General features: G+C 37.8%; 1 protein-coding gene across 28 annotated transcripts in view; it reads right to left on the reverse strand.

The window, feature by feature from the left end:
- PHF20L1 (PHD finger protein 20 like 1) overlaps window positions 1-13,406 on the reverse strand; it is a 68,987-nt gene extending 55,581 nt beyond the window's left edge. For 6 of the 28 annotated variants that reach the window (XM_069599854.1, XM_069599852.1, XM_069599861.1 and 3 more), the window contains exons 1-2: window positions 13,051-13,388; window positions 11,091-11,210 (exon numbers count right to left, since the gene is read on the reverse strand). In XM_069599854.1, the coding sequence (XP_069455955.1) occupies window positions 11,091-11,173 (83 nt within the window). In that variant the 5' untranslated portion in view covers window positions 11,174-11,210; window positions 13,051-13,388. Of the gene's footprint in view, window positions 1-6,724; window positions 6,870-7,478; window positions 7,631-11,090; window positions 11,211-13,050 lie in introns of those variants that run through there. The other 22 variants (XM_069599863.1, XM_069599862.1, XM_069599842.1 and 19 more) reach the window with 10 other exon arrangements.
- Between the last annotated feature and the right edge of the window lie 1,130 nt (window positions 13,407-14,536).

A 14,536-nucleotide genomic window follows, 5' to 3' on the forward strand; every position in this document is an offset into this window, starting at 1 on the left:
TTGTTTTTGCTTTTCAAAGGATGAATCATGGAAAGCTGTTAAGAGTAAAGAACAGTGACTAGGCTGAGTCCCAAATATTTATAAATGATTGGGAAAAAAAATCTGAAAAGTGGGAGACTGGAATTTCAGAGTTAAAACAATTAGGGATAAGAAGAAAACAAAAACAAATAACATAGTTGGCACCTCTCTAGGGTTCAAAAGAAACAGATGGAGAGAAGGCAACTAGGGCTATGATTCTTCAATGCCAAAATTCTACACAGAGCTCTACAATTCCTTATGATGATACAACAAAATATCATAAAATTTCCACATCTGTCTTCCCTATCATATCCCACTTTAAACTACTTGCACTGTTTAAATGATATTAATCAGTGTCGAAATTAAGGGACTGCCTCCATTGCTGTGGGCCTATCTCGCCCTTGCATGTCTTTTGCACTTGAATCTTAAGAGAACAGTTTACTCTGGGCAAATTTAGCAAAAAAAAAAAATAATAATCCATCCTAAATTGTCCATTAGGTTTAACGGAAACAGCATTCAGAAACACTGAGAATGATCCTTGCTGAATTTAACAGAATTTTCGTTAAGTGCAATTCTACTTCTGAGAAGGAAATGGCAATCCACTCCAGTGTTCCTGCCTGGAGAATCCCATGGGCAGAGGAGCCTGGCAGGCCATGGTCCATGGGTTCACAGAGATTCAGACACAACTGAAGTGACTTGACTAAGTACGCAATCTCTCAATTGATTTCTCAGGACTCTTTCTGAATCAGCGTGGTCAAAATTCTCTAATGGTCCAGTTCAACCGTGGCTGTAACAGCAGGGTAAAGTGAAGTGAAAGTTGCTCAGTCATGTCCGACTCTTTGTGACCCCATGGACTATACAGTCCATGGAATTCTCCAGGCCAGAGCAGGTAGCCTTTTTCCTTCTCCAGCAGATCTTCCCAACCCAGGGATCGAACCCAGGTCTCCCGCATTGCAGGCGGATTCTTTACTGGCTGAGTTACAAGGGAAGCCCGACCAAAGCAAGGCCATTACCAAAAACAAAAATTACTTTCACCTTTCACTTTATTGCCTCATCCAATAATACCAGCATTTTAACACTGTCTCTGAGGCCTCCCGCTTACACAAGATGGGTTGGAAAGTAGCAAGCTTTATGGATTCCGAACTCACTCTGTAATTCATTAAAAACCAGACACTGAGCAAAGAGACTAGGTACCCACTGAATAAGTGGTATTGGTTCCCTATAACATCAACTCAAGTCTATTGTCAAAACACAAAAGAAATAAGAAACCTACAATGGGAATTACCATTACAGACAAATTACTACACTGGCTCATGTTATTAACTGTTTTACATGACAAGTCCTGACTGACAACTACATCAGGAGACCATGATTCCCTGAGACTATATGTAAAAAAACCGTTTGGCCCAGAAGTGTACAAGTATTCTCTTGAGAGAAGCGTTCCCAACTTTGATCAGATTTCCAAGGGGTTCATGATTCAAAAAAACAAAAAAAGTCCTCTGGAAAGCAAGACCATCTGTTAGCAGTCAGACCATAGGTGCTCCACATCCCTGGGAGTGAGAAAACAGTGATGGGCACGCAGCTATGTCAGAACTATAACCTGACAGATTAAAGCACATAAGCCAAAGGACATGGCTGTTAACTACTCATCAGCAGGTTACCGCCCACTGAACACCATCAAATAGCCCAAAGACCATCAGAATTCACTATGAGATTTCACTCATCATCTGAACAAGTGCCGTGTTAATCAAAAAGGCAACTGACACAATAAATTATTCAAATTATGTATTTTATATAATAATCCTTGTTTATATTGGTAAGACAGTAAAATTTCTAATTTACACAAATTAAAAAATTAACAGTTCCTCATCCATTTCATTTAACTCAGCACTGAGTCTCTAATTCACTGAATGTCAGACACTAAAGTAGGAATAAAGCTACAAACAACAAATTCAGGAGGGAGAGGAGAAGAAAAGGGAATCAAATAAGGTAATACAGTTACAAAATAATGTAATAGCTAGTAAAAGTATACTGCAGCAGCACAAGAGAGAATACCTAAACAAGGTGTTCTCTTGGATAAAGTAGTTCTTCAATTTTTAAAGGATGAAATACACTTGAAAAATGACTTAAATGTAATTTAAATGTTAGCAGGATCTCCAGGAGTTAGAATTAACAATTCAGAACAGTCTTGTGAATAGGAACTGCATTAGCAAGAAACTCTCAATGTGTCATAAAAAATGACTAAAACATATTATAAGAAATAGAAATAGAGACCTTCTTTACATATAATTGTCAGAAGAGGTTTATCTGCCAAATAATAAAAATTAATGTAGAATGAAGTCAAACGCAAACCTAAGATTCTTATAAACTCCTAACGTTTTAAAATTTTTAGTTTCTTGGAAACACTTTAAATTTAATTATGCTTTGTAATTTTCAAGTGTTTTCTCCCCCATTAACTGATTATAACTACAATAATGTCACCTATTAGAACAGTAATTTTAGATGACATGCTTCTAGGTATTGCATGTTAATTTGTTTCACACTTGAACAACATGCTGAAAACAAAACCCTTTTGATTAATTCAAATTTGATATCCCAAAATGAAGCATAAATCCAAAGAATCTAAATTTTAAGAACACTCAGAGGATGGTTATATACATCAAAACTGCATCCAACACTGAATTCTAAGGATCTCACCACATTATCCCTTAGGTCTTTTCAGAGCGATTCGTCATGAAGATACACATACGACATAAAACAGATCACCCTGCTTCCTATCTGTTCATAATCTTTGCAGCAAAGAAGGGTAAGACCAGAGTTAGCTATGTATTTTCCCCTAGTGACTTGTGGCAGCCACTTTTTAAACCAAGGTTTCATTTCAGATCACTGGATTTAAACTCCTGCTGCTCTACCTCCTCAGCATCTGAATCTCCTGCTGTGCCTACATGCACTCATGCCCTCGGTTCTGACCAAATCAAAATGCTTACAACACAACCTTTTATGCTCATTACCATCTCCTACCATAAGAATCAATTAGACTATCAAAAATTCCTTTCCCACTCCACCAGAAATGCCACCAATATTCTACTCCAAGTTTATGTGCTTCATATAATTTGTTCAAGCCAACATGATCAAACTTTGTTATTTGTTACAAAACCCCAAACACTAACCTTCGCAGGTTGCAGTTGACCATTTCTTAATATTAGGCACTTAAAAATTAATTTAATATACTACACATAATCATATATGCTTATACACCTATGATTAAAATTTTAGGAATTTACAGTGACTTCTCTCCTATTAGATTCTATTTTCTTAGAATAACTAATGTTTATGCTATTATTACCATTAAAGCTAGCATTTATTAATTGGTTACCATGTGGCAGAGACCATGAAAAGTTCTTAAAGTGCACTCTCTTGCTAAATATTCAAACAACCCTTTGAGTTAGGTACTACTATTATTTCCAGTTATTTAAGGAGGTCATAGAACCTCTGGAAGACAAGTAACTTCTTCAAGTCGAAACAGTAAGTGGTAGATCCCTGAATGGAGGTCTGTCTATCCTTAAAGAATATGCTTTTGATCATCATATATTCTGCATCTTAAAACTAATCACTTTCAGCCCCTGTCAACCTTACTGCAGCACTTAAAATACAGGGGGCTCTTTCTCAAGAGACACAAAAACAATATGGAATCAAGCTGTATGTTTATTTTCTCCTGAAGATTTAATTTTAATCTTCTGTTTCTGAAACAAGATGCAAAAAGTTTTTGTTAGCCAGAAAGCATGGAAAATAGCTTTTATTATTGTACAAAATAAACATTCCTCTCACCCCATATAAAAAGACTAAGCAAACAGACTCTTGTTTTATTACTAAAAATTCTCAAAAAAAAAAAGGCAAACTGCACCTCAATTATGTCTAAGTATGAAACATTACACTATGATGATAAAAGAATATAAGGGGAAAAAGTAGCTTAACTTACATGCTTGATTCTGTCATAACTTACATGTAAAAGTTAAGATAGGAAAGTTGGGATATGAGTTGTTGGGGAACTAAGAAAAACACTAGGTGACTTTAAAAATGAAAAGATATGAAATTTCTTAATAGTTTGATAAATATCATTCTTATTCTATGCTTAGTTTTCAACAATTAAGTCATAATTCATTTGCAGTAGTGTTTTATAGTGGTAACCAGATTTCAAGACATCCCCAAAACTTTCAGGTTCATTCTTGACTAACCCACTAAAATTCAATGAAATTTCCTGGGCACCTTTTTATGAGTAAAAGGAGTAGGGTTTGCATATAATTCATTTCACATTAGTAGCTTATTCTTTAGTACCTTACCTACCCATGATATACTAGAAGCATACTCATTTTTCACTGAAGAGGGTTGGGTTTTTGGCAATGAGAAAACACTTTTAATATACACTGAATATTAAACATCTAGATTCTTTCCTCAATTTTATTACAATAATTCTCTCCAAGTTCAGTTAATTTTAATGACAGAAATAATGTACCTTATATACCAGCTTCTACTTTAGTAAAAAGAGAATTTTTGTATGCTGATTAATGATCTGCATGAGGCGGTAGGAGGAACGGTTAGTAGTTCTTCAATACAAAGTCATATAAAAATGCCAAAGCACTTGGGCCCTTCAGGCGAGTCTGATGCAGGCTCAAGTTTGAGAACCACTCTTTTGGACTTCACCTGAATCACTTTTAAAATATAGTTACTAGCATCAATGAACTTAGTCAGAGAATCAATTTGTTAGTAAATGGATACCATACAGGAAGTTAAAGTCTACTACTGAATAACTACTGGCTTCTTAAAGCCTTTAGTTTCAATTCTAAATAATTTCAAAATTAAAGTTAATAAGAAAGCATTTAAATGAGCAGAACAGCAGGATGGAGAAAGAGTAACTACCTTCCCAACACCACTATAACACAAGTACTATAAAATTCTAAATATTTGTTTCCAATTATATTCACCATTCTCCATCTTTTTCAATTAATTTTCTCTTCTTCTACAGTCTGGCAGTTTTGAGCACACTCACTGCATGTGACTTCCAGTCTTTACCTACTTTACTTCTGCCTCAAGTCATTTATTACCCATCTAAAAGTGAGACTAAAATACCTGCCCCTGCTCAACAGGTAAAAAGTAGATAAAAGAATTTGTTTCTAGTTCAGCGGACCTGAAAGATTACTGAATGCGTCACACCTTCATTTTAGGGACATTAAAGCAAAGAACTCTCCAAAGTCCCATAGTTCATGGCAGAACAGTACCTAAAGCCATGTTTTCTGACTCTAGTTATATCTACCTTTTTCAATACTCCTTTTCTCCTGCCTTTCAAGAAAACTAGGATAAACAAAAAGTTGAGCAAGAAAAAGCCAAAAAAAAAAAAAATGAACTAACATAATGAAAGAATATAAGAGAAAAGACCACAAGAACAAAGCAGGCGTATTTTAAAATAAATATGTCTACTCTACACCTATTTCTAATATTGCTTTCAACATTTTTTTGTGGGGAGTAACAGAGGAGAGAAAGGGAGAACTTTATCTTTGAAAGTTCATAGAGGGACTTCCCTTACAGTCTAGTGGTTAAGACTTCACCTTCCAGTGCAGGAGACCTGGGTTCCAGTCCTGGTTTAGTAGCTAAGCTCCCACATGCCTCACAGCCAAAAAACCAAAACATAAAACAAAAGAAATATTGCAACAAACTCAATATAAGACTTTTTTAAAAACACTCCACATCAAAAAACTATTTTTAAAAAAGTTCAGAGCTTTCTAAGTGGAAATTTTAAAAATTAAAGAACTAAAATGTTTGTACACTGGTGTAGACCTGTTTGATGATTATTAAACTGAGGATTCACTTAGATCTTAGGATTCAAAACTTGTGACTTTCTTATCGTAAAGAATCTCAGAAATTGTAAATCTTACAAAATTCAATTTGAAATTCTCTACAAACAGGGTCCTTAGTCTGGAGTTACCCGTTAAGCTTCCTACCACCACCCATAACAGATTATTCAATTATTTTGGTGTGTAAATATGACTGTACATTCTTCCGAGTCTACAGCTGAAATTAGGTTTTCAAAGGTAGTTAGTGACCCAAAATTAGAATCAGTATCTTCCAAGCACAAAGAGATTTAGGGAAGTTCCATGTACAAAAGGACATATTTTATTTACATTAGCAAAAGAATATTTTAAAAGTATTCACCCATGGTTTCTACAAATTCCAAACTCACCTAATGTAATTTAAATATGTTCTCAGCTTTTAAATTTGATCTTGTCGTCGTTCAGTCGCTAAGTTGTGTCCAACTCTTGGCGACCCCAAGAACTGCAGCACGCCAGGCTTCTCTGTCCATCACTATCTCCCTGAGTTTGCTCAAACTCATGTCCACTGAGTCAATGATGCCATCCAACCATCTCATCCTGTCGCCCCCTTCTCTTCTTGCCCTCAATTTCTCCCAGCAAAATTTGATCTACACACTCCTTTTCAGGAACACTCCTCTTCTGTTTCAAATACAGACCACACAGCTTCCCTCTACTAGTGTTTTCCTTTGAATAGCAAATCCGATTAGAAAAAGACAACTCTTTTAATTCAGATAATACAAAATTTTAATTTAAATTATAAAGTATGTGTACTTGCTACAATCTGAATTTATTCAATTTTCCCACTCTACAAAATTCTGTTCATGAACATTTTAAAAACTCACATTTGCAAATGTTCCATACAGTTCAAAAAACTCCAAATGTGTGGAAACAGCATTTGCCAATTCAAATTTATACTGTTCTATCAAACTCTGACACTTGGAGACATCTCCACTTTTTTTTAATCTTTCATTTTCCTTTCCTTTAGATCTAGAAGAGAATTAAATAGAAATATTCCAAAAAAGGTCAGAAGAGCATAACTCATCTGAATGTTTTAAACTAACTTTATAATTTCAATTCTAAGAGTAACACCAGAACACACTTACTTTACTTGTTTTCACAACTAAATCATTTGCTATAGAATATTTTAATTTCAATCTTAAAGTTAAATCAGTAGTCAAAACTGGTATGATTTTATCACTTTTCTTATTAAATAATACTCAGAATGATTAGATACTTGAATATCTTAAGGGTGCTTTGTAAATTATGAAACTCTAAAAACAAAGATTTTTATTATCACCTCAAAAAGGTGGTTTATAGCATGTTGCAATGACATGATATTCCTTCTGTATCTTAGATCATTCTCACGTCAACACTAAGGCTGTATTTAAAAACTTACACACCTGAGTCTTCAGATCCCTGAAGATTTTTCAACTCTTCCTCTTTCCTTGCATTTACCTCAGTGCTTTATAATTAACTATTACTTCATATAATTTGAAGCAAGTTTAAATACATTATTTTATTTGATCCTTAAAATAAGTAAAAGTAAGTAACACTGCTTTCATTTTACTGCTAAACCAACCAAATTCTAGGACTTACCCGTATTTACAAGATCAGAAAGTGACAACCTGACTCTTTCCTCTTTAGAATTCACTGATGGTGTGTCAAATATAACTTCAACTCTGAACTTCTCTTTTCCCAAACACAACCTGTATCAACAATCTGTATCTATTTTCATCCTTATGATGTTACTGCATCCAAGAGATTATACAGCCAGTGTGTTTAGGTTAGGATATAAAGATAAGAAAGAAAATGGTTGATTGTCTTAACTGTAAACATTAGCATTTTTAAAGACTTTTAACTTAAAAGATTGTTGACGAAAAAAAACAAAATGTTTTGAGTAAGACTATAAATTTTTTTAAAATTAAAGCAACCCATACTTTTCAGTAAGAATTAGGTTTAGTTCACAGAGAACAGATCCAGGTATCTAAAAGCAAACACTGGGATAGAAGGTGAGTGGCCTCTCTCTGGCTTCTCAGACCCTGCATTCATTAGTACTGGTAAATAATCAAACCACCAGGATTTTCTGATGTAGCTGGAAAATTACTCTGAAAGCAAAAAAATAATAATTTGCTACTTGAAAATGTGAAATGTATTTCCAAGGATGAAATATCTTTCTGAACTCCAAAGAGTATGTGATATGATTTGCTCAAGGAACAATAATGTATTTTACCAGAGAAAAATAGGTTCAGTCTTCCTATTAAATCAACTCTACCCCAAGCCTAACTGTAGGCACTTAACTTTATTTCTGCCCACTAAATTTAGAGTTTATCCTTTTATTTCTAGGGCACATACTAAAAAAATATTTTCCTTTACCTTTCCTTATATAGGAAAAACCTGCTACATATAAGACCAATTGGCATTCAGGTGCCTCACTATCACAATTTTTTCTGTTTCTCTTTAAGAGCTAATGTATTAACCTGTGAGAAGTCATTTTCTTAATAACAGCTACACTGCTTATTGTAAATGTCTTGAGTACAAAGAGAGTAAGTAATATTTGCATTCCTGCATGTCCCTCCCTGTCTAATGCCTACAATTCAAAAGACATTTATGTCAAGCAGGGCTTCACTACTATTCCAGCTTAACGAATAAATGAGGAATAAAATATGGATGCATTCAATATGGATGCAACCCAAAGAGAATATGAAGGAAAGGAGACTGGGACGGATGAAAGTTCAGTGTATTTTCAGTGATTAACTGCTTTGCCCTCATAACAATATCAAAGTTTTTCAACACTTAAATAACCCTTCAATAGTTTTACTTGATATTAAAGCAAAAATGTATAGAATTTATATGGAATACAGAATGGTCCTTAACAAAACATAAAGAATAAAGTTTATCTCATTTAGAAATTAAATCTGTTAAGAGCACCATGTCTCACACAATTTCTTTCTGCCCCACATAAAATTCAATAAATCTTAGCAATTAGTTGTCCTAGAAATTAAAGGGCCACCCAAGCCAAAACAGTTCTTGAGACTACTGACATAAATAAAGTCACAACAAGAAAATTATTTCTTTCAATTATCTAAAATATGTATATACAATACTATTAATTTGTTTTTAATTAAAGCACCACTATAACAGAATGCTAAAATCTTCATATAAATGAATGCATAAAAATCAAACTGACAAGTGTCAGTGATTATCATATGTGATTATTTTGGTTAATGTTTACTGACTTTAAAGAGACCATTATTACTGGGGTCATTTAAATTAAATCTAAATTTTATGAATGAGTATATCTGCATGATATCACGCTATCTAAGCACTTGAAATTTTTTGATGAGAAGCATAAGACAGTGAAAAAACTAAAGTATAACTTTGTTTTCTGAAATTCCACATACTCTAAAAGCAAACTCAGACTTAATTTTTTAAGTAGTCCTTTTTCATAATCTTTTTCTTTTAACTACTGAATCACTGATTTAACAGCTAATGAATTAGGAAGCATTTCACCGTAAGTGAATTTCTTACAAATACCAAAATTAATTATGTCAATATCTCTGAAGGCCACTGGAAGGACTAATAAACTATCTACTTTTTCAAAACTGGAAGCTAATTCAATTGCAACTTTGTCAGTTTGGAAGCCTAAGAAAAGAATCTCATGAATTACACTAGAAATTTAAGCTAGTAACTTTAACAAAAGAAAAAAAAGTAAAGATTAACATCAAAGAAGTAGCATTTCTCATCCTCTTCTATCACAGAGAGATTCAACTATGAGTGCCTTCAAAGTAAAAAGTTTCCTTTGGTCAAAATCAAAACCAAAGAGAGTTAATTATGGACTAAAATAACATCTTTCCTTGTACAGTCTAATGCAGAGGCTCTCCATTAGGGGCACAGAGAGCATCCCAACCCCAGAACAACTGGCAACACCTAGAGACAACGTTTACCATCACGACTAGGAGGGGATGCTAAACTGCCTGGTTCCCAGGTATTTTCCAAGCCCCTCCTAAGAACACTGTGTGTATTTTCCACCTTATGAGAGTAAGTAAGCCCCCTAGAAAGAAACACTCACTGAGATGCAGCCTGGTGGCATGAGGCCAAATAACTGCCTTCCCACCTCAAACTGACCCAAAAAGACCCATTAAGCTGGGGGTCACAGACGTGTGCAGAGTTTCAACACCGGATGCTATCAGACAAAAACCCCAGGCTGGTCTAAAGTCAAACATCATGACTAAACAAGATTTCTCTGCCTGCCACTGCCAACTCAGGAAGTTGACTTAATACAAATCAATCAAAGACAAATCTACAACATGCCCACTACATTTTTAAGACAACTGTAAAAAATGTCCAAAAGTCTGGTAGAGTCGCTGAACTGTTAGACCCTTCATCAGAGTAAATGGGCTTCAAGTGGAGCTGAGGCTGAACCACTACCAGGAGAGGAGGCTTTCCAATGCCCATCTCTGTGTAGGGGGCTGAGAATGGCACCAAGAGACATCTACCCAGAGAGCAGAGCTAGAGACCAGTGAATGAGAATGAGGAAGGCATTCCCGAGCAGAAAGAGAGAATTCTTATTCCTACTGTGGTCCAGCCATCCTGGTGTATGCTATTCTTCTCTCTCCTTCTGGGCAGTGATTTTATGCCAGGTAACCAATTTCTCCTACACCACTGTATGCAGGGGTATGCTGGAACTATCTGAATTCACCACTTACCACAGGCAGAGGTAGAAATGGCAGGTAGAGGAGAAGAAGTAAGAGAAGGCCTGAAAGGATTATTCATTTAAAACTAGAAACAGTGAAAACTCGCCTTTAGGTCACCACACTCTGGGGAGGAAAGAGAGATACTGGATTTTGGTTTCAGGTGGAATAGTCAATGACAACTATGCTAACCATCAACATATTCTGTAGTTTGAAAAAACAGGTATGAAAGAGGCCCCCCCAAAATAGATTTATATCAAGTTTTATACAAAACTTGGGAACCTATTTAGATTAACCCTTTCTCTCTCCCACCACCCATAGAGCTCATATTAAGTACACAAGAGTGCTGATAACTGCCATATCTGTTGAAGAGTAGGAAAACTAAAAAACAATGAATATACTTATTCAAAATGTGAACAAGGTAATGTTTCTGCCACTGTCAGGAAAAGAGAAATTAACCAACCCATGTAGACTACAGACACTGGGCTTTACTTCAGGGGCTCCGTATTTTCCATACCATTTTTGTAAGTAGTCCAGTGCCTCCAAACGAGCACCGATCTCAAAAGTGATTCCAGGACGATTTGGGGGCTTTTTACTCATCTTGAGATCCTATTCTTCAGGATTCTCTTTTCACTACCTCAAGAGAGAAAAAAAAATGTTAGGTTCTGATACATAAAAGGCACAAGTGATTAAACAACGTTTTAAACATTAAATGAGAAGTTAAAATAACCACCAAATTTTTAAGAAATTTGAATGATGATTGCTAATAAAAGTACTGTGCAACTTGCAGGCAATCTTACTAATAAATTAAGAAAAAGGACATTAAAAAGGTAACTACTTTAAAAGAATGAACAAATGAGAACTAACACTAATGTTGAAGTGCTTTAAATTTTAACTTGAAAATATCCAAGAAAATTCTTCAAGGTAACAGTTGAAAATGTTTTGCATCTTTGAAAAATCAGGACAACTGAGTGATCTGGCACATGACTACTGAAATTCTTGAGAGAATAAATTAACCAAGTTTTTCAACTAATATTTATTGAGTGCCTTATAAAGCACTTGATAAGGCACTAAAGAACATAAAGATGAAAGAAACAGTACACACACTTCTAGTAAAAATTTTAGTAATTCCTCTAGTGATTAGGATTTTTCACCACCTATGATCTCCCACCTGGTAGCACATGATTAAATAATTTTAACTAACATATATTTAATCAGGAATAGAAACCTATTGCTAATGTGGGAGAGGAGAAATCCCTAAAACCTTTTTGAAATTAAGAATTACAAATATGACTATGCTCCCTCCCAATTTATAGAAGAAAACACACAACTGTACCATGCTTTTTCATTGGTTTTGTCACAAGTGAAAAGGGACAAAACAAAACAGCAAGCATAAAAACCAACTGCCCTTTTCTCTTAGAAAGAATCTGCTAGGTAAGGGAAAGTACATACCATAAAAAAAATATGTAAAAATCAAACATAAATACTCATGGAGTGGCAAGCAGGGGGGAGATGGAGGCAGGGATGATATCCTCCTGCCGGCCATGGCAACAGCGAAGATTAGTGCATGAAAGTTAACAGCAGGCTCAGCCAGAGGGCATTCGGTATAAAAGAAACACTAGTATGAATATTTTTAATAACGGTCTGATCAGTGCCGCAACATCCAAGGCGGTTACTTAAACATTTTGCGTAGAAATCGAATCCACTTTTCCTGCTGTTCTTCACAAGGAAAACTTAGGATGGGTAACCGACCAGTTACACTAACATTTTCTAGGATCAAACTTAGAACCCTCAAGAAGTGACAAAGTTAGGACATACAATCCTCTCAGAGGTGCTTCTGGATGACGTTTCAGAAAAAGCAAGATTTCCTTTTCTTGAATGGAGAGGGGCAGGTGGGGAGGGATGTGAGTTAAGGAAAAGTAAGACAAAGTAAACAGTTCTATTGAGGGGTTAAAACTTGAAGCAAAAGAGAAAGGGGGACAGAGAGAACGAAGAGGGTAAAAAAAAAAAATTGGAAAGGAAAACGAACAAGAAAGCAAAAAATATGTAAGGACTGTGAAACTTGTGGACCTGACAAACGGCGGTAAGAGAAAATTTAGCTAGAAGACCAACACTGGGAGAGTGAAGCCGGGGTCAGGGAATGGCCTCGGGGCCAAAGAAACGGTGTTGGTTGGAAGGAGGGGGGTGGTTGGTGTTGCGGGGCGGGAGGGAGGTGACCAGAGGCCGACAGGAAAGGCTCAGACCCGGCTCGCAGGGTGTAGGAGACGCCTCCGGGTTTGACAGCCGTCCGGCCCCCGTCGAGAGGCGGCGGGGGAAGGAAGGGAGGGGGAGACGGAGCGGCGGCGCCCAGACAATAGGGGCGGCGAGTTACGGGGAGGGACGCGGGCCAGAGACAAGACACCAGCGCGGGGGTGTCCCGGTCGGCCAGGCGGGGGGCTCGGCGGGCTCCAGGCTCTGCTGCCGCCGCTGTCTCTTACCGACTCGGCCTCCTCTTTTTTGCACAGTTGTCGGGCTGTCCGGGGCCGAGCCGGGAGGCGAACAGGACGGCCAGCCCGGGCCTCCGCCACCGGCCTCCGCCCAGGCAGCGGTCGTGGAGGGAGCAGGATCGGAGGGAGCCGGAGCCGCAGCGCGGGCTCGGTCCCGAGGTCGCGCCGGGTAGGGAGCCGGTCCGAGCGCTCAAGCCCGCTCGATGTCCGCTGCCATCGCCTCCTCAGCCGCCGCCGCCGCCGCCGCCGCCGCCGCCGCCGCCGGCCAGCCCTGACGCGACGCCGGGCCCGGCAACGTCAGCCACCCGCGACGCGCCGGAAGCGGGCCTGGGCGCGTCACGTGACGCAAGAGGGTTGGGCGCCGGCCGCGCGGCCGATTGGAGGGCCGCTCTAGGAGGCGGGGCTTTGCGGCAGTTGGCTGACCGCTGGCTGCAGGGACCTTGGTTAGCAACGGAGGAACGCGGGCCCAGGCACCTCATTGGCAGTTGTGAAGTGTTTAACCTTTGGGAGATGAGGCCTAAGCCCACTGAATGTTAATGCTGTTGATTTGTTGTTACCCGGACTGTCAAAATTTCCTCAATCGCTGCATCCTAGGCAAACTTTTGTATTGATGTATGCACACTGCACCCCCGTTCCACGTAAAGAATAGAGCAAGTGGTTACTCTTATAAAAGTGAATAAACGTCTATTGAATGCCTCCTTTATGGCAGGCACTGTGCTGTGAGTGCATCACATGACAACTACAATCGCACAATTGTATTCCTCTATAGGCGATCCTTACAACACAAAAGGCAAATATTACTAAGACATTTTGTGAGGGGTTGCTTCAATAGTAGAACTGGACATGGAACAACACACTGGTTCCAAATAGGAAAAGGAGTACGTCAAGGCTGTATATTGTCACCTTCCTTATTTAATTTATATGCAGAGTACATCATGAGAAAAGCTAGACTGGAAGAAGCACAAACTGGAATCAAGATTGCCGGGAGAAATATCAATCACCTCAGTTATGCAGATGACACCACCCTTATGGCAGAAAGTGAAGAGGAACTCAAAAGCCTCTTGATGAAAGTGAAAGTGGAGAGTGAAAAAGTTGGCTTAAAGCTCAACATTCAGAAAACGAAGATTATGGCATCTGGTCCCATCACTTCATGGCAAATAGATGGGGAAACAGTGGAAACAGTGTCAGACTTTACTTTTTTGGGCTCCAAAATCACTGCAGATGGTGACTGTAGCAATGAAATTAAAAGACGCTTACATCTTGGAAGGAAAGTTATGACCAACCTAGTAGCATATTGAAAAGCAGAGACATTACTTTGCCAACAAAGATCCATCTAGTCAAGGCTATGGTTTTTCCAGTGGTCATGTATGGATGTGAGACTTGGACTGTGAAGAAAGCTGAGCGCCGAAGAATTGATGCTTTTGAACTGTGGTGTTGGAAAAGATTCTTGAGAGTACCTTGGACTACAAGGAGATCC

The sequence above is a fragment of the Ovis canadensis genome, chromosome 9 (assembly GCF_042477335.2).
Source record: "Ovis canadensis isolate MfBH-ARS-UI-01 breed Bighorn chromosome 9, ARS-UI_OviCan_v2, whole genome shotgun sequence".
In the NCBI taxonomy this organism is placed as follows: domain Eukaryota; kingdom Metazoa; phylum Chordata; class Mammalia; order Artiodactyla; family Bovidae; genus Ovis; species Ovis canadensis.